This window comes from Aphis gossypii, chromosome 1 (assembly GCF_020184175.1).
Source record: "Aphis gossypii isolate Hap1 chromosome 1, ASM2018417v2, whole genome shotgun sequence".
NCBI classification, from domain to species: domain Eukaryota; kingdom Metazoa; phylum Arthropoda; class Insecta; order Hemiptera; family Aphididae; genus Aphis; species Aphis gossypii.
In genome coordinates, this window is record NC_065530.1 from 75,545,438 (window position 1) to 75,567,313 (window position 21,876).

The window sequence follows — 21,876 nt, forward strand, 5'->3', positions numbered from 1 at the left end:
TAAAGAGATTCGGTTTAATTAAAAATTAATTGAGCAGGATTCTCAATTTTACTTTTAAATGTATGAGAGCGTATTTAATGTTAAAAATATATAAAATTTTACACTGGAAAAATACTACAAAGGTTGAGTATAGTTAATAAGAGTTTTAGAATATTACATTACGCTGGTTTATCTCGACAAATTTTTTTCTTTCATAAAATATATCATTAGGAACAATTTATTACAACAATTATGTAACATGGAAAAAAATCTGAACAGAATTCTGCAGGGTTCAGTCTTAGGTAATGGTCTACGAATATTTTGACACTAATAATTGTTGCATTTTGTGATATAAAAATCAAAACCAATAGTAAATCATCACTACTTGTAAATAACGGTTCTGAACTAAGATCGGTTGAAATAGCGTTTGCTGACATTTATTTAAATTATTTCAATGGTTCTCGAAGGAGGTTTTTTTACACTTCGAGATTGTTGAGGACATCGAAACACGATCTCTCCAAAGCTTCATTTTATCTTTATTTGATTTGTGATCCTGAGGTGCGTTATTATACGTGAAAGTCTTAGTGCACTTCTGTTACCTAATAGTGTTTGTAGAAAAGGGCAGAGTAAAATATCATCATGAAACCAATAAATTTACTTTCAAATACAAAATTGTCTCGAATTTCGATCGTATATGTTGAATTAAGTTCATAAATTAAATAGAATCGTTTCATGTAAGTGTGTGTATGGTGTATTATATATTGATCGATTTTGTTTTTTATTTACCTACGATGCGTTTTTCAATAATAATATATTCTCAAGTAAGCGGTTGATCCTACGGACAGTGTTTTCTGACCGAACGAATTATTCGGATTTTTTTTATCTTATTTATACTTAATATATATTTTTTGTTTAAAGGTACGTATTATGTGGGTTTCTTCTTCTGCGATTTTTAGTGAAGACAATTTAGTTAGTATTGAACGGTCAAATCTACCTGCACATATTCTACTCATACCTCACATCTTTCTCTCACTAAATTTTTTTTACTATTAACTCCATTTATACATTATACATAAAGAGAGAGAGAGAGAGAGAGAGAGAGAGAGAAATGACACGAAGACGCCATGTGTCTATAATATATGCAATAACGATCCACATGTGGAAAAGATAGACTTGGTCGGATAATGATATGTTTGGTTTGGGCTTAGGGTAAGGTTATATATATAATATATCAGGTGCTCTATTTAATACCAGACATTTATAATCATTTAAAAAACTATTGACTTTTTTAAATATATTTTTTACACAATCTTAAACTAACAATGTACGTTATCACTAAAGAATATTAAGACATTTAAAAACTATTACGATAAAAAATATAATTTTTATCCAAAAATGATGTTTTATACAACGACTTAAATTTAGAGAAAGAAATATTTTCAAAGACGTTAGTGTTTTGTAAAATAATAATATCTTACGCTAGATGGATTACCCCGTATCGTCTATCTAACTATATAACTTTACTTATACCTCAATGTGTATGTGTTGTTTATTATATAGGCAAGTAATAAGTTTTTATTTGTCCACCGCACCCAATCGTAATCCTGAGTTGTGAATATACATTGAATTATAATATTATAATTTACGAGTTCAAGACGAAAATACGTTTTCGAGGAGATGTGAACATACGTACACTCCCGTTCCCGTTTATCGAGCGATAAATGACTGTTATATTTGTATGCGGGGGGTTAGTAGTCACTCATCGCGTATTAATGTCTAATGTGGAAAATCAAAAGCGTATATTATTAGCAATTATGTAACTATTCGTCACTATTGCAAATGTCATTTCGAATGCCGACGAGTGAGTATGACTAATACATATAATTAAAATAAATCATTAAAGTGGAATATTTCATTAAACGATCATGTTGTGTGTGCAGTGTTCACATTTACTGTCTTCAATACGATTCAGAGTTCCCTGGTCAATAATTTTTTAGATTCAATGTTTATTTGTGTTATGGCTCTTTTTTTCCCTCAAACTTTACTCTTAGATAATAAATATTGACTTCAATAGATTCTTGTGATTCTAAACGTGATAAATGTAAGTTTAAAGTTATGAAATTGTTATTCGTTATTAAGAAATAATAATATAGGTCTTTATAAAAATGTATTTTTATTTTATGTAACAATTATTCGTATTTTTCAAATATTCTACATTTAAGTTTAGTACATGTTTAATATCTAGTTAAGTCAAGTCTTAACTATTCAACAGGTACAATGTAGTAAACAATACAACAGTTTTTTACTTATATTCATATTTTAATATTCCTCTAAAACAGTAATATCTATGTTTTAAATGAATCTTGAAGCATTTCAATTATTATTTTTTATAGAAGTTGTCATTTTATCGTAGACGAGTATATTATTTGGTTGAAATAACATTTTGTGAAATTTAAGGTATAATATTATGTCTTATTTTTCGTTTTTCAATTATTACCAATGTTCGACATTTAATTTTTAATATAATGTATATTATGTAGGTATCTATTGATTTTTTGAAGTAAACATTTTGGAAAGTTTGAAAGGTTAATATTGTTACATCATGATTTGTCAGACTTTGTAACTATTGTCAATGTTAAATAAATCATATATTCAAAGGGCTTTGGGCCGTTAACTTAATTAATAGATAAATAAATAATTTAGGTTAGGTATACATCATAATACGATATGGAGGTAGGTAGATATTAGATATTATGCTGTACGGAATAGTAATAATAATGATCGCTCAAAAACTACAAATGAGACGAATTAATAAACCCTGAATGTCGTTCGTTTGTAGACTATACGAGTACACAAGTCGTTAGGACTACAGTACGATTATGGAAACATTTGTATGAAATAATAACATTATAGTCATAGAAACTCGTGTAATATAGTGTTCAAAATTCCATTCAAATGTTAATTATTCGGTTTCTTGCGATTGATGAAAATGCGTAGGCACTTATTCATGATTTTCGATATATTTTTACGAATAATTCACTAAGTAAAACAATACAAAAGTTTTCGATTGATGAGCTGTGCTTTGTGAAGCAGATTAAATAGCATATAAATCTCATGTCAAGTCTTTTTAGCGCAATAATGCGCTTGTAGAGGACTTTAAGGGGTATAAGAGAGAATGTATAGAAAAGTCATCGATCTATAGAATTTTAAATTTTCCATCAGTTAAACGGATTCGAAATAATGGATGTAAATGTATTGATTTTTAAAGTCTGAAAAATGAAGTATAATTTATCACTTTATTGTTTTTGCGTTTGTTTGGTTTGTATTTGTTTAAAATTCATTACATGCTACCTATTCAGTAATATATATCTGTATACTTTTTTAAAGTTTATTTATTTTAAATACATTAGACATTTTTTGGGTTAGTAGATATCATTATGCACAGGTTCAAACAAAAATACATAGTTTTATTTCATGTACGTAATAAATAATTGAAAATTTAACATATTTAATTTAGATAGGTAAGTATAGTCGGTGTAGGAATATTATTGCTTGCAACAAAATTACAAACTGACAATAATCTGTATCGATAATATTGGTGTGATTGCAAAAAAAAAAATGGTTCCGTAGTTATAAATATTTATAACATGTTTAGATTTCATATATATTTATTAGATCAAAAAAATTCTTTTGTATTCCCTACTATTTCGGATAATCAATTCGGTAGATTATTAAGTTAAAATCATAAAAACATTTGTTTGCTATCCAAATATTTTATTTGTTGAAATTAGTTTTGAAGTATTATTTATTTATTATTGAATTATCAGGTTGAACTTTTGGAAAATGCTGTACATACATATTATGTTTTACATTCTAAAAAGTAAATATACTCATCAAAATTATTGTAAATATATTTAAATTATAATAGGTGGTGAAAAAAAGTGCTATAGGCAGGGTCGATCCCAATTCATCTGGATTTTACACTATACAGTAAACGCGTTATAATGAAAATATGACATTTTATACTTATTTTATTGAAAAATATAATTTATTAAACGAATACTATTTGAATCATAGTCTATTATTTTTTTTTTTTAGTAATTTTATTTATGTTTTACATTGACGGAATGTACGTTTAATATTTTGTTTTCTTTCAGCTCACAGTATAATAATATTACAATAAATGTAGTCATTCGTTAATTCGAATTAAGTAAAATGTTTTGATAGACAATTCTTTAACATTTTTTTTTGAATATATCTATGATCTAAAGGTGTTTTGTAAATCTTAAGTAGATAATCCGATTAGTGTAAATAATTATAAATAACATGCAAATGGTTATCTTAATTTAACATGAGTACTAAGTTTAACAGTAATATATAATGTACTATCAACTAGCTATATTACCCGACTTCACCGGGTTAAAATTAATCTATCTTTCTATTTATCTTAATGTCATCATAATATGTCCAGAAATAAGGAAGTAAATAATACGAGTAATTATTATAATTTTTGTTAACCTAATCATTTCATTTTATGATTTTTTTTTAAATACATATTTTGTAAAAATTGTAAATGCTATATTTATACTAATTATAATAGTAACCAATGGCAACCATTTAAATAAACAAAAAAATATTCAATTATTATAATAATCCAAAACTTCATGCATGAGCTTCTCTATAGAATTTTACTTTTATTTAAAATAGTTCAGTAGTTTTTAATTATTTAGAGGATAAACAAAAAAAAAAAAATTATTATTATATAAATATAATAATTAAATTGATATTATATTTATGTAACAAATTAACTATTTATATAAATCTCTTTCTCTCTCTCTATCTATATATATAATATATATATATATATTATTTATACTAATAAAAAATAATTAATTTGAAAAACACTATTATTCTGTATGAAAAAAATCTATTTCATTTGTTTGTAGAGCTGAAATCAAAAATATATTATAAATATCCTTTAAATACAAACGTTCTTCTTGCAAGTGTTTTTTTTTTTAAAACCACAATAGAAAATACATTATATTGATTCAAACATTTAAAACATAAACAAATAAAATATTTGTATTGGCTGAAAATATATACATGTACAAAAAAAGTATATATTATGGTCAAAAGTTATTGTCATTTTATGAGATTTCAATTATAGATGACCTTTATTTTATACAACATAGTAGATCATACTATAAATATGAAATATGGTTATAATATAGTATGAAATCGAAGAGATTTTCGAAGAAACTACGCGGAGTGGAAGCGTATTTTCGTTTATTGACCTTTTCTAATATTCTTCATATTTCGAATTCATTTGAATCAGCAGATAACAATAAGAATTCATTGGTCCGAAAGTAGTGTGTTTCTATTTATTAATTACTTGTAAACACGTTATTGGATAAATTGAATGGTTCAATTGTTTCTTTTGATTAAATGTTTGTTGATTAGAAATTGATAAACAATGGTCCATTAGAGTGATTATTTTTGAAACATTGCAGTAGTTTTTGAAAAAAATGTGAAAAATATACTACTATTTAATAGAAAAATCGAAAATACAAGTCTTATTACCACGAGATTCTTATTAAATTTATAAATTTATAAAAAAAGAACGAGTACCGATAATTTTGGATATTGCTTTAAGTTATAGAGACAATTCAGAATTATGTTCGTACCTGTCGTACTTATGTATATTACAATTTTAGATTGTAGAAGTAACAATTAAAAATTATATAAAATTATATAACTAGGTAGAAAAAAACGATAAAATATTTAAATCTCTCATTTAAATAAAAATATTTGAGTCTATAATTGAAAATTTAATTTGTCTTAAATCATAATATTGTGTTTAATTATGAATAAATTAACTAAAGTTAAAATCGTTAAATCGAGTATAATATATTTGTAATTTGTCATTTTTTTACAATCTCATGACATTTTATATTAGCTTTGAGATAAATTGCAGAGTTGCTTATTTAAAAGAAAACATTTTAAGAAAAGTTGAACTTAACTATTATTCATATACCTTAGCATCATAATAATTAGTTAATTATAATATGTTATTAATATGTATAAGTAAAGAGGTACATTCGTACTAATATTTAGATAAACTTTTACATTAAATAAACTATGTTATATACAAATTCTCATTTTACCAAGGTATCATTTCAATTGTATTGGGTTAACGAACAAATTTGAAACAAACATTTTCAAACAAAACTTTCACATGAATAAATTTAAAAAAGAAAATTATTATACATATAAAATAAATCAAAGTGGAAATTAATATGTCGTACAGACGTGAGTAGGTCTTTAAGGTATAAATAGTTTTAATTAAATATAAAATGTCGTTAAAGATTTTAATTATCATGTCAACAAAATAATTACTTAATGTTTCTGAAATTTAAAAAAATAATAATAATATAATTTTATTATATGTGATCTTTTTTTTTTGGGCAGCTATTAGAATTTTACTGTTAATTGTTTATTATTTATACTGCCTATCTACTTGAAAAATATATTCCGTTATAATCTAATTTAATTTATTTTAAGATAAGAAAAATGTAAAAAATATTTTTAGAACAAATGTATTATGTGTACAGTCAGTAGATAAGTTATATTACGTTATTATAAGTTACATTATTTTTTATTTAAAAAAAAAATATTAAAGGAAAAAAAATATGAAAAAGAAAAGAATTTTTTGGTATACAAAGCTTAATTTTAAGCACTTGTTTTCGTTCTAATAAACATGAACATAATGGCCCTCGATAAACCTTAAAACGCCTGGTTGAATAAGCTACTTTAAAATTAGTTTCCTTGTTCAAAAATGTATTGGAAAAGTCTATTGAAATTGGATTTTTTGTCCAAATAACATTATATCAATGATTTTTCATTAGGTACGAGAAGTAAAATTCAAAATTCATGACGGTGCTAACGTATTTGAGCATTTATGGAATTCGTCTGTTTGATTACTATAATATATTATATGGAATTCAAATAGACGTCATAAAGCTATCGTGACAGTAGTGGAGAGGTAAACCACGATAACTACAATAAGTTACGATTGAGTATAAAATATTTTTAGTGACGTTGTTATATATATTGTTTTGTGAACGTGATTCCGTTCCTAGAAAAGCAGATCGGAAAATATTTTAGATTTACAGAAGCGCCGAAGAGCGGAACGAGTGCCAACCACTTTAAACACTTACTTACACGAAATGCATTTTTGTTATCCCTGTTACCTACCCCCCTTACCTATCCGGCACTTAGGTTTTCATGGAAAATCAGAAGAATATATTTGATTCGTCAAGGAGCGAAATGGTGGCATCAAGTACCAAATATTCCTGTAGATACAGGTAATTCTACTTATTCAAAATATATTTTTCATAGTTAATATCATCAGATTTTGATTAACGATTTCGCTCAGTCGTTTTAAATGGGTTTTCTATATTCTATGATCGATTTATGTTAAATATGTTGTATTAATTAATTAAAAAAATTAAATCATTTTCATCGATATCATTTTTCTACGAAGAATATTATATATCTAAAAACTACATACTTCGTGTATAGTTAATATTTATTTATTCACGTAGTCGTTACGTTTAGAGTCAAAGTATAATTGGATTATTGATTAGTTTACCAAATACTAACTTTTATATTGTATGATTAATAATAAAATATAATAGTAAACATGATATCATGATGACACAGAGAAGTGCGCTTAGCGGATAGTTCATCGGTAGATATATACCGTCCTATGCTTTCGAATTTTAAACAATAATAACTACCATGATGAACGTTAAAAGAGATATGATTGAACGTAAATAATTAAATTGTAATAAAACAAACGGGTCGATTATATTTGAACTCATATTATACTTGTTATAAATAGATAGGAACCATTTTATCAGAATTATTTATCTTTCGACGGTAATTACATGCTTCGAACGAAATTAAAATTATATCTCCAAGAAGTCTCATCGATTTTTTTTATTTTTTATTTTAATTTATGAACTTATTTTACCTATTATACAGTTTTGTAAGAACTAATATGTATATTTTAATATAATAATACGTGCGTATTTAAAATAATTTATTCCTTAAAATGTTTAAAATATTCTTTTATAGTGAAATAATGATTTCGCTTAAAAGTAAAACGTCTAAAACTTCTTTAAATGAAACTCTTTACGATCTCCATTGGATTTTTATTGAAGCTTAAGTACAGGTAAAATCTTAATGTATTTTTTAATTTGAATTTCTTTTTGAAGGGCAATAATGTTAGATTTGACTTTACAAGCGTTTTGATATCTTAGCTTTTGATTATCTGTTTGTTGAGCTTAAAAAGACACAGATATTTAGGAGTTCACGTTTTTAATACATCATTTTTTTTTTAAGACAAATAATTGCATTTTTGAAATTAATTGGTTAACTATTGTAAAAATAAATTTACAATTTTATTCTGATTCTATAAAATACAAAATTGTTAAAAATATTAAAATATATTTGAGCCTACAAAATAATAAAATGTATATTTGCTTGATAAACCAATAACAAATTTAAACGATAAAGTTAACAGTTTTTTACGCAAATAGAATTAATGATCAATGGACCATCACAACATTTATGGTACATATTGATATAAGTATATTATAACCTAATCAAACTTTAAAAAGTTATTGATTTAAAGTATAAACCATATACATATTTTATATTTTAAATTTATTTTTATAAATGGAGGAAAATAAACATAATTGTAATTACTTTTATAATAATTTACGATAATATTTCAATTGATTGGTGTAGTTTTGGAAATTTTCAATAGTTAGTTAAATTCTAATTTGATATACGTTATAGCAAGTGCTAACGAAAACTAAAATTATTACATGAAATATAAACCTGTGTATACATATTGTGATGATCGAGTGAGTAGTTGAAATACATTAAAAACGTAGCAGTTTATAGATGTATGTTGAAAACGAGCGTATAGAGGAAGCAACAGCAGTCACACGACGTTTTATCCCAGACAGTATGCAATCACTGGAGGAGTATGAGTATGAAAATAAATCGTAAAATAATATGAACGGTATATGGTATGATAATATAGTCGCACGTTATATAATATAAGCACCCTTTTGCGAGGCTGTAATGATTTAGTTGAGATACCGTTACGTATACGTAATTTTATAAACGAATAAATTGTCAATATATTTACATAAATGTGAAGTTATTATTTTATACACACACTGTGAATATAGCTATATCAGGCTATATGATAGGGTCGATTTGACCTGATCATCTGCAAAACTTGACAAACAACAGGCTATTCTTGAATACATTTTGAATCACCATACGATAATAATAACGTGTAGACCTTGCATTATGTATATAATATATTTTTAAAAAGTAAGCACCATATATAAAATATGGTATTATCATTTTATTATTTTATTTTAGGTAATTTTAAAAACAAACACCATTTAAATAAATATTATTTAATGAATCATGACAATTGACCATTCGCTAATAACATATTTGCATTTATGATTTCTACCTAGTTTTAAAATGAAATAAAAAAAACCCATCACCAGAATACTTTTCTATCCATTGCTACTCAAGATTATAGTACTAAGTTTCTCTATAAAAAATAAGGACTTATTCAAAAAATTACTACTATTTATAGAACGGTAAACCCATACTTTTATACATTCCATATCTGATCGTACCAAAGCGCAACAATGCAATACATTTTTATCGTCTGCAAATAAAAGACGCATATTAAAGACATGCTGTGCAATAACGTAGGTAATAATATTTTGTTCCCGAGACGTATTTACAAAAAACAAATATTTAATATCCGTTTATTTCCTTTCAGCGATTTGTAAATAATAAATAATAATGTAGTATCGTCTGCTTGGCCATGAAATGTCATGACGGTGCCGGACGCGGTAGACGCCAGTGCTCGGTTCCATGATATTTAACGACGGCGTTAGGGGTAGTGGACAACTAGTGTCTTTATACAAGACAATTTTATTTTTTAACCGATTTGGTTCAATAATATCGTTCTACAAACGTGCATAATAAAATAAACGTTATTTATTCAATAGGTATTTATTGTAATTCGTTAAAAAGTACAATAGTGCACCATTAGGAAATAATAATTCATAAGTCGATGTAAATAATGTGGCATATATTAATGCGTTCATATACATATTATTGTGAAAAGTGAGAGAAGGTAAAACAGATTGAAATTAAGAAAATATCTAGCTTTTATATTATTTAAACCAATTGCTTTACAGATATTATATTATGATATAAGATAAGCAGATGATTGTATTAATGAAGTGTTTGCATTATTACGACAAAATGTATAAAAATCACATACATGGATACAAATAAATATTATGTAATTTATAGTGTATAAAATATAAATATAAATGTATTAAATTTTTATTAAAAATAACTAAATTTTGCGATCGAATCTCTTATGCGATAACCTACACGTGTTTTACAGAACATTCGTATTTGACATTATCAATTTAGCGTTATTAAATATTAAAAAAAAAAAAAAATACACGGTGAGTTGTGAAGTTGTAACACACTAATACTCGAGTGCTCGAATACTGTACCTAACAATTTTGCCGGACATAATGATATAATATGAATCTCCCGACGCAGAAAAACTTTGAAAATGTAAGCATTATTTTTTCAAACATTGCATTTTGATTTGATTTTTTTCTTTCAAAATAAGATTAAATATACGTATAGCTTTAAAATTAAAAAAAAAATTCTGTAGATCGTTGGAAATTTAATTTTAAAATGTTTTTCGCGTGTCCTAAAAATGGGGTTTTAGCACATACTATGATTATTGTTTTTTCGTGTCAAAGACGTTTAAGTTTATCTACTTGAGTTACAATACTGTAATGCGGGCGCGAACAGCGAATAAAAGATACATAGATATACTGCAGAGTGCAAATACATGTAAATCATTTAAACATTCTCAGAGATATCGATTGACGTTTGCCGTTAAAATAAACACTCAGTATACATCATGCATGCGTATTATCATAGACGGGTAATCTGGACGACCAATTTTGTTCCGTCCTGGGTACAAATACGCCACACACATCCGCACGCATCCATAATATGTCATATATAATGTATAATGTATAATTTAATATAGTGTCACGTGGTAAACGCGTGCGTTCGTATTGTATATCATATTATATAATAATTATCGAACGACGAGACGACAATAATACACGATATATTACTGTATGAGAATATTTCTCGCAAATATTAATATAATATTATAGACCATTATTATTATTGTTACCAGTCGCGACGCGTATTCACGATGAGCGATGCAGCGTGTAGTGTTGCCATTGTAGGATGGATAAGGATGCGACTATAACACGTGCTGGGTGTACATATATACCATATATTATAAACTATGTATAAGCTATATACTATTTATAATATATATGTATATATAATAATCTGTAAAGATCGCGGTCTACGACCGGAAGGGCGCGGAAGATTAGTCGTTGTTACGCGACATCTGCTTCTTCCGTTGTATAATAACAATATTACCACGCGATGACAATTTAATATATTATAATAAGCATATATATATATATATAGTGTTATTAAATGGTATTTATGTGACATAAAATATAGTACTGGTTTATACCTGAGTGCATTAATATAGTCATTTTATATGGTATTATGATTGCCATCACAGATTCAGGGGACTACTATAGAAGAGGAGGGAGGGGTCGAGGAATCCACTCACAACATTTTTACATCCCTCGAAAATCATTGTCCGTACGTTTGAAACGATAGAGTTAAAATAACCGAGTGGTTATTTGCTTGAAGTGACTCAAATCTAATTTATTATCTTAGTTGTGTCACAAATTAAATAAAACAAATCAAAAATAAATTGACAGTCTCAATTATCCAAAGACGTGAAAGTAGATAGATTTACAGTTAAAGTCAATCGGCTAACTTGCAAGTTGTTCTACATGGAAAAAAAAATGATCTTTTAATACTAGATATAATGTTGTGATTATATTATTCAACTATTGTATTATATTAAGTAAACCAAAAATATTAAGTAGGTAGTTAATACATGTAGTTATTCATTTGACTATAAAATGTTTACATTAAAATTCAAATATTTATTTATAATATGTTTATTTAGTAATATATTATGTTATATAATATGTAACCTGATTCTACACAGCGTTATTCATAATAAATTAGATGTTTGTAGATTTATTCCTTTTTAAACTCCATTTAATATAAAATTCACAGGTCATACTATTATTTGAGTTATTTTACCAAATATATAAGATACAAATTAAAATTTATATTCAACTAGCTTATTATTTCATGTTCTGTTGCGAATAATAAAGTTATATATATCAACAAAATACATTTGTTTTTTTGTGAGCCATTAAATCTCTATGCCAGCCTATTTAAAACGCAAAATTAAAATATAGGTACACACATGCACACACACACCCACTCACACACACACACACACACACACACACACACCCACATACACCCACACCCACAAATTAATTTTTATTAATATAATATAATATGGATTATAGTTATATTATAATTGGGTTGTGCAACAACTGCACGACCCTCGAGTAAATTACGACTGCTCTCTGACAACCTCCACGACTCTTGCACTAACTCGCATGTCAATCGAGGAGCTTACAGAGATTACCCTTGTGGCAGTCGATGTGGTAAAAAAGTATTGACCTTTCAACATTAAACCATGCACTAATTATTGAAACTATAGGTTATCATTTTTTTTTCAAAATATTGTATCATATGATGTTGCAACGATTACCAAACTCGTTCAAAACACTGGATAACATGTCAGAAGAACTTATCCATTGGCTCTTTTGATTTTTCCTCTTAGTTTCTCAAAGCTGTTGGTGAAGGTGGAACAATTAGAGATTCATCTGATTTATTTTAAAACTGATAGATTGCACTACGACCAAAATCTGCTCAGTTATAATTTTTTGAAATCGGAACTTTTTTTTACAGAAAACTCCGTATTTATCTTAAAATTATTAGTTAAGTGGTTCATTTATTAATAAACTGTGTACTATATAATAAAATTTAAACGGCTTAAATGGTAAAATTTTGTTTTCTTTAGAAAATATACAAATTCCATTAACGCTGTACAGCTATATTTGTTATGTACTTATTACTATATGACTATATATATATACTATTACTGTACTTATGAATTGTTTTAAGGTCTATCTAAATATGGCTCTCAAATAGGTAGATGATTTGTAATTTTCTTAGACCAAAACAGTAACAGAAAATGACGAATTTTTGGACATAATATTGTCAATTTTCATATACGGTGGGTATTGAGTACAAGTTGTTCAACAAGCACATATTATAATATAGTGTTTGAAATGTTCGAAGTACTGCTTACCAACACAGATTCAAAACTTTAGCATCCTCCGACTGGTTGCTGTTCATCTCTTCGCTCACCAATGACATGAATGTTGAGGTACACAAGTCCCAGTCCGAGTTCATCACCTGATAACAGTCTGTATACTTCAGAAAGTCTGCAACATAATATAACAGTGTACAATATTTTTAAAAATATTATATGATCAAAAATAATTTACAGGAAAAAGGGAATTTTCAATTAAAAATGTCTTAAATAATATATACAATGTGAATTAATTTGTTATTAAAATGTTAAAATTTAAGTGAATATGTTTGATGTATCACTCGATACCATTCATTATATATACATATATTGTGTATAATATTTATTATTCTTGATAGGTGTTATCTGCATCAGAATTTATAATATGTATAGTAAATAGTACGTTTTCTAGATAAATCATATATTTTAAGCTTGTGCATTGTCTGTTACAAATATTATATTTTCAGTATTTTAAATGATGTTATAAAATTGGTTTAGAGCTAATAATAATCTTAGACTTTGCAGCAATGCAGCATAGTATAAAAACGAGAAGCATGTTAAATTTGAAAAAAAATAACCAGTCCACGTCTTCGATTTCATTCAAAGAAGTGTTTTACTTCTAAAGTTTGCTGACTGTTAAAACCTAAAACTTAAAAATACACAAAGGAAAGAAAAACTCCCACCAATACAAATGAACGGATTTACCAACGAACCTCGTATTTATATTTTCAGCGGTACGGTCGGTTTGTATATTTTTTCTTCCGAATAAGTTTGCTATTTGTCGTACCTCTATATATATATACTATATATATAACATTATATGTATACATAATATAATATAAATATATACAATAGCTATTGCTTCGAAACGGGTATGGGACATCGTTAGTTTTTTTTTCATTTTGATTTTCCTGTCTGTAAAATCGCATGCGAATATGTCGAAGTGTTTTGGTTGCTGTCTTAAACGTAAATGTTATTTACATAGAAATAGATTTCGGGCGGGCACCTATAATAATCTACATATAATGTACCTAAATGCATATAGTGTATTATTATATATCGACGTAACGATGCATTTTGATAACCCTCATAATGGGTAATAATATGTATTATTTATTATATTTATATATACATTTTTAATCAATCCTTTTATCGCATTGTTTGCTATAGTGTAATTTATTAGATATTATGGAAAACGAGTAAATTGGCCATAAATAAGTTCCCTCTAACTTTTTCAATATACCTAATGCCAACGGCTTAAAAAATCACATTAATGTACTGAAACGATACCTATTAAATATAAATTATAATCATCGTTCAAGAGTTCAATTTTAAAAAACAATATTATATAATATATATATAGCTTATGTATGAGAAAATAGAAGATATTAATAAAAATATATCTACATTGATTCTGAATGTATTTTGATATCCACTGAAATAAAACAAACTGAACAAAGACGTGCTCTATGATTATCGTGTTTCTATTTTTAAGTATTATAATAGTTATTAGTTATAACTTATTAGTTACCTATTATAATTTTGGGTAAATTTCACTATCTAATTGATTTAAAATGTCTCAAATAGTATGTTTTTAACTAGGTATAGAAAATTATTCCAGCTTTCCATGTACAATATACATTATGTATTTTTTGTTTCAAACAAAGTTTTAAACGATTATTTATGCAAGCCCTACTGTTGCACTATGAAAATATATTAATTATGCTACACCACGACTTAAAATTATTAATTTTCTACAAAGCTTATGACGTTTTTCCAATAAACAGAGTATATCATAGAATCCTTCTATACTGAAAAAATGAACATATTCTCATTTACCTTATCTTCAGGCAAGCCAATTTCATAGTTTATAATTTTGAAATCAATAAAAATAATTGATACAAAAAAATAAAAATAAATATTGGGATCAAAGATATTTAGTATCAATAATGCTAACTATCGCATTGGCGCAAATCCCAGGGGTGCTAAGGGTTTTTATCACCCCCAAAATACAAATTAGCACCCTCAATTATTTTCCGCTATATTCCATTATACCTGGTACCTACCTACTATAATTATTAATAGCACCCCCAGAATTTAATAAGGATTTGGGCAAATGTAACTATGAGAACTATTAACGAGTGCAATTTTATAAATTTTGTATTCAAAATTAATTTATCATAAAATAATAATAAATAATAAAGAAAACTAAAAAGCAACTTCATTACCGTTAGGTTAGGTTAAAAAAGTAATACACTCTGATATGATCAAAATCGTTCAGGTCCAAAAATTAAACTGCTATACATAATTTTTGAGATATTTTATGTTATAGATGATTATTTAATTTTATTCTTGAGTTTTAAATTTTTAGTTTTAAAACTAAAAATGTCATGACTTACTAAAATAATTATAACTAAAAAATATAATAACATTTATATAATACCATAAAAATACGTAGAATTTATGAATGTAGCTGTAATTTATAACGATTAATGTATTATATAAGCATGATGTCTAGACCAACATTTTGTTTTTAGAAAATAATATTAAAATTTGATTGTTATTTAGATTTTGTTGTATTGTACTCAACATTTATTTGAATATTTCATACAATTTAAGTATAAAAATACAGTTTTAAATATTTAAGAAGTTATTTATTTTAAGTATAAGTATGGTTTACATTTTTTTTTTCAAAATCATATCACATTATAAAGAACTAAAATTCATATTGATTAAAAGTTTTTGGTCTTTAGATTTAATAAAAAGTTATAAAATAATTCAAGAGTTTCTTTTAAAACTCAAGTTATTTTATTTTAAGGTGAGATATATGCTTAGGTGTCCACTGCAGTAGTATGATTAATAATTGTTTACACAATTTTTTAAAAAAATTCTAGAATAAACTCATCACTTGTATCGAATTTTCAATTAATAGAAAGGTTGTTTTATTACCCGAAAAAGATGTTTAGCGCGTAGTAAAAAAGTTTTTGCATAAAACGCATCTTTGTAAAACCAGTATAGGTTGATATGACGATATAGGATGATGTTTTTAATTTATATTTTGATACAATTATGAAACATTAATGCAGATTAATGGCTGTGAAATGATTTTAGACCTGGTAGGTACATATTTTATAAAAATGAAAACAATAATATTAGTTATGAAGGGTATCGTTTAGCGATTTCGTTGAATATTATTATCACTTAATTGAATAATATGACACCAAATAGAAATTTCATATCTATTTCAGATTTCCAAATTTTTTTCATGAATTAATGTTCTAAAAATTGTTTACACTAAAAATGTTATTTTTCATTAATTAACTTTATCAGTGTTTTCGTTATAGAACTATTTCAAACTATAATTATATCTATATAATAAGTAGATTTGAGTGAACATGTTTTTCCTATAATATGTAAATTTTTTATTTGTATAAAAAATATACCTATCTATATATTTATAACAAGCCTTGGTGTGACGTTCTTTTAAAACTAGAATAAAAAAAATAATTTGGTTATAAATTACATACTTATTGTAATAAATTACGTTGTTTTGTCATAACAGTTTGTAAAGTATAATATTTAAAATAAGGGAAATGTTAATATTAAGGCTCAATGGGATTGCATATTTTATAATACTGTTTTGCATTTAAGGATTTGAAAATACTATGATATAATAATAATAATGTTATTATTCAATGGAATTTGGTATTACAACATTGATAAATAAAAAATGTATAATCTTAATAAATAGTTATACATTTTTTACTTACGTCATTTATGAGAGTATGAAGTTATTGAACATTTCTAACAATCTATGAAGTGGTAGGTTTTAATACTTAAACTTTTAATAAAAAATTAAAATAATACACTTTTTAACTGTTTTATTTCTTAGTAATATTTTCCCGGTCATTCATTTATACTAGCTGCAACAATGTTTTCATGACTCAAGTGTAATTAAGGTATGAGAAAAATGTATAATATACTGACTCAATTAGAATGTTGATTATTTCGTAAAAGTAGAAATAATTATTTGATAAACATAGCTGATCCGCAGAAACTGTAAATAAAAATTTTTGGATGTGATTATATAATACTATAATAGATATATTTCAGTATAATTTTAGTAAAAATAATTAATTTGGGAAGTTAAAACTTAGAAGGTATTTATGTTGTTATTTAACATTTTTGTAACTACATACTTATTATTGTTACCGTTTATTATTACATACAATGGTATGTAATTAACATTAATATATTGTTTATATTTGCGCGCTTTTAGACTGTATAGTTATTGTGGAAATTCTAAAATAGATAAAATATTTCAGTAATTAATAATAACACTATATTCTGGATCAGTAATTACAAAATGTTGATCGGAGTTAATAGTGTGTAATCGCCCGGTATTGTTAATCGGTCATAAATCTACACGATTTGTCTGACAATTATTCTGTTACCCTATTAATCAATAGAGAAAATATAACAGCCATAATATATATTATGATTTAATTATACTATATAAGTTTTATTTATTTGCTATAAAATATATATATATATTATACATAGATTATACTTATCAAATAAATATTATAAATATTCATTCGTACAAAAAAAAAAGATTCCAATTTTAGCCGATTTCCTTAATAAATATTATAACGGTACCCATTGGCTATTTAGAATCATTATAATATTATATTGTTATCCTTAAAATATTCAAACATCGTTTTTATTTAATTTTAGATTTTTGACATTAGTTTGTATTATTTTGTAACTGGTAATCTACTTTGATGCCACTTTAAAATCATATACAAGGTGATTCACTAATCATGTTCACTTAAAGATTACAATTTCGAATTCTGGAAGTTTTTAATACTTAGGAGGATCTTGTGCTTATATAAATTTTTAATTTTTAGCTGAGAATTCATATTTTTCAACTCTTATTATTGTTAAATGATAATATGTGGGCAAGAATTCTTAGTGAACTCTGTATAGTGTATACAACAATATAATGCTGTTATTTATCACTATCTACCTGCATTCGTCGATATAAAGCACTCATATATATATATATATAGATATATTATTTGTTTAATAATTAATATGGGTACAAAATTTAAACCATTTTATATTTGCAAACCACTTGACTTGCTTACTGCTTAGGCCAGAAAGGGTAGTCATATGCAGAATATAATAAACTATACTTACTCTACCCAATATTGAAGATTGAGCTTTGAGTTGTTGTTTTAACATTTTCAATAATTTTTCATTGTAGTCGATAAAAATGGTGGTTGCTCAGTCAACATTTTAATAACGAAAAAGCTTACCTTCCTGAAGTATAGCAATCCAACAGCGATAGTAATATAATTATGAGTTAGTTAGGATTTTGAAACTGCAAATTATCTATGGTAGGTATTCAAAAACATGTCTAAAAATGAAATAAACTCACTTGGACTTCTAAATTAATTAATGTAAAAAAAAAGCATTGATTTCGTGGTTTTATTTTGACTTTGTTCCGTTATTTTTTGTTTTAAGTTTAAAAGAGACTGTTAAATAATAAACCATTCATGGTTTACTAAACAGCCAACATAACATTTTATACATTATACACGAATAGTGGTTATTAAAATCTATAAATGTAATACGTATACACCGACTACACTCTAAGTATTAATTATTTTTTACCATAAATAGCATATTGAGTATTTTAAAACCACTTTTATCATATAATTAATCAAAATAAAGTTAAAGTTATAATGTAATTTCAAATTAATATTAGGTAGCTATAGCGGTAATATTTTATAAACTTATAAGTTATTATAGTCTATTATACACGTCAAGTTTGTGTAATTAAAATAAATATGTCTTACTTGTGTGCTATAATATCTTGAATCTAATTATTTAAAAAATTAAAAAGATAATTAACATAATTGTTACGTGAAGATTATACCAATAAAAGATCATAATTTAAAATTGAATTATTTATAGTATTCTTCTAAATAATATCAATCATGATCTTATATAATTTTTTAATGACTAAACTAATATAATAAAATTTAATGTAAAATATGTTGGACATCATACTTTTATTATTATTGTTGATATAACTTTCTTTTGGCGAAATATTGTACTGCTATAACTTATTATTATAGTTTCATATAGTTATTTTAATGCACATAATAATAATAATAATAATAATCAAATCGTCGTTAGTTCTATAATATCTCTATATCTACGGCTCAATATATTTTTTTTATAAAATATTATTTTGATTTGATTTTCAGCTATAACAATTATTACGTATATGTTTTATATACATCGTTATGTATTTTATTGACCATGTAATATCTGTATTAAGTTTTCATCAGGAAATTCAATCAAATTTCGACTATACTCAATAATCTTAAAAAAATATATATATTTATATAACTCTAAAATACTCGGTAAAAACTAATAATAAACTTTAATAACAATATAATATTTTATAAAAAAATGTGACAATCTTATTCATGATTTACTACAATTCATAATGATATATATAAATATGTTTCATATTTTATTCCATTAGAAGAACGAAATAATTATTTACTTTATACAACGATAGCCTTCATTTTTTCCATTTTAAATATATTTATTTCCTGCGTTATCGTGTGAAAATCAATATGACACCATTTTATAATTAATAAAATAATTATAATACTAAGTCTGTTTTTGAATTGTACTGTATTCAGTTAATATATATTATATAAAAATGGTTAAAATAATTTTGCGTGTTCTGTTGAATTTTTTTTATTTTTCGATACAGGTTTGAAAATTCGCTATCCATTATCTTTATTCTAAGACAAATATGAAAATTAGAGCATAAAATAAAGTAAAAATGCTAGATTTATTAAAACAAATAAAAATTTGACTAAAAATTTAAATTATATATTTAGCTATTCAATGGCACAAGTTAAGTCTGTGGTTTTTGTAAAATAATAACAGTTTCTTTTATTTTGATGAATAATAATTTAGTTAATGTTGATATTAATGTTACATTACCATCAAACAAACTTATTTTAGTATTCCTATATACAGTATAGTGTTAGATAAATATAATATGATATTAAAATTTAAAATCATCTTTTAAAACGTATTTCATCATTGGCAGATTTTAATAAAAATATGCTATTTCCACGCAGCAAAAGTTTATTTTTTTTTTGTCAATTAAATTTTATTAGTTTTATTATTCAATTTATGAATTTGGATTATAATAATATATAATATTATACCATGATTAAAATTATTGTAGATGGCATGTGCAATTTTTTTTTATTTCTGATATGTCAGAAAAAAGTACGGTAATACGGTACATGATTTAAAAGGTAAACTCTTATAAACCTTAACTACAGAGTTTTGTTTATAATAATTTGTTGTTTAGTCTAAACAATTTTACAGTTTAGATTTATAATACGTACGTTCTAAACAATTAAAAATAATTAAAATAAATATTTTTTATTTTAAAGTCAAAAATTTACTACACATAATAGTATTTAAATGGACATTATATTGTGAATCTTCAATTCTTTTTTTGTCGATGAGCTCAGGCCAACATACTGTGATTAATTACACAAAATACAAATTTTCACGTTTCAATCATTAAACCGGTCAACTTTATTAATTTAAGTTTAATCCGACCACATGAATCCGCGTTTATTGATATCACGATTATATAATAAAATGTTAGTATACTATATACATATTTTATTGTAACATCATTTAAATAACAATATACAGACAGGTGGTAAAAAAAATACTGAAGTATATAGTTTTAACTTATGCAGTTAAAAAAAAAAAAATGTGTAATATACTCGTTTAACTATGTTATATTAAATTTAATGTATTCTATGAAATAGTCACAAATATATAATATATACATAATGTAAGCTGTAACCAATAAATTTATCGCCTCCGTATTGTATAATTTTAAATATAATTATACATGCAGTATTCTATCCAAAGAGTTTTTAATTATTTTTAATAATTTCGTTAAAAATAACGTTTATTAAATTTGTTGTTAACCGTTTACCACGGGAGCACGGTCACGTCATTGACGTCGATTTAACTTTTGTAAATAATTTTGGACGACTTTTGCTCATATTTTCGTAATTTTTCCCTTAAATTTCGAATATTATAGATTACGTAGCTTCTTGTAACTAACCTACGATTAGTTTCAACAAAATTATAATTTCTAATCGATTATAGTTCTTGAGAAACTTCTGTATCCTTATTCTCTATTAACTAATGTATTATTTGCTAGAAACAGTAGAAACTAAATACACAGGAAAACATTTTAAACGTTTCCGTGATCAGAGTATATCATACGGAAAAGCATTATAATATATACACTATACATATAATATACAGTTACTTCGGATTTA

The 21,876-nt window shown here is 25.1% G+C and overlaps 1 protein-coding gene across 1 annotated transcript in view; it reads right to left on the minus strand.

Moving 5' to 3' along the window:
- Positions 1–21,876, minus strand: part of LOC114123821 (uncharacterized) — a 71,822-nt gene that overhangs the window by 3,933 nt on the left and 46,013 nt on the right. Inside the window, exon 5 of the mRNA XM_027986925.2 lies at positions 13,460–13,595. Coding sequence (XP_027842726.2) covers positions 13,460–13,595 — 136 coding nt within the window. The remainder of the gene's footprint in view (positions 1–13,459; positions 13,596–21,876) is intronic.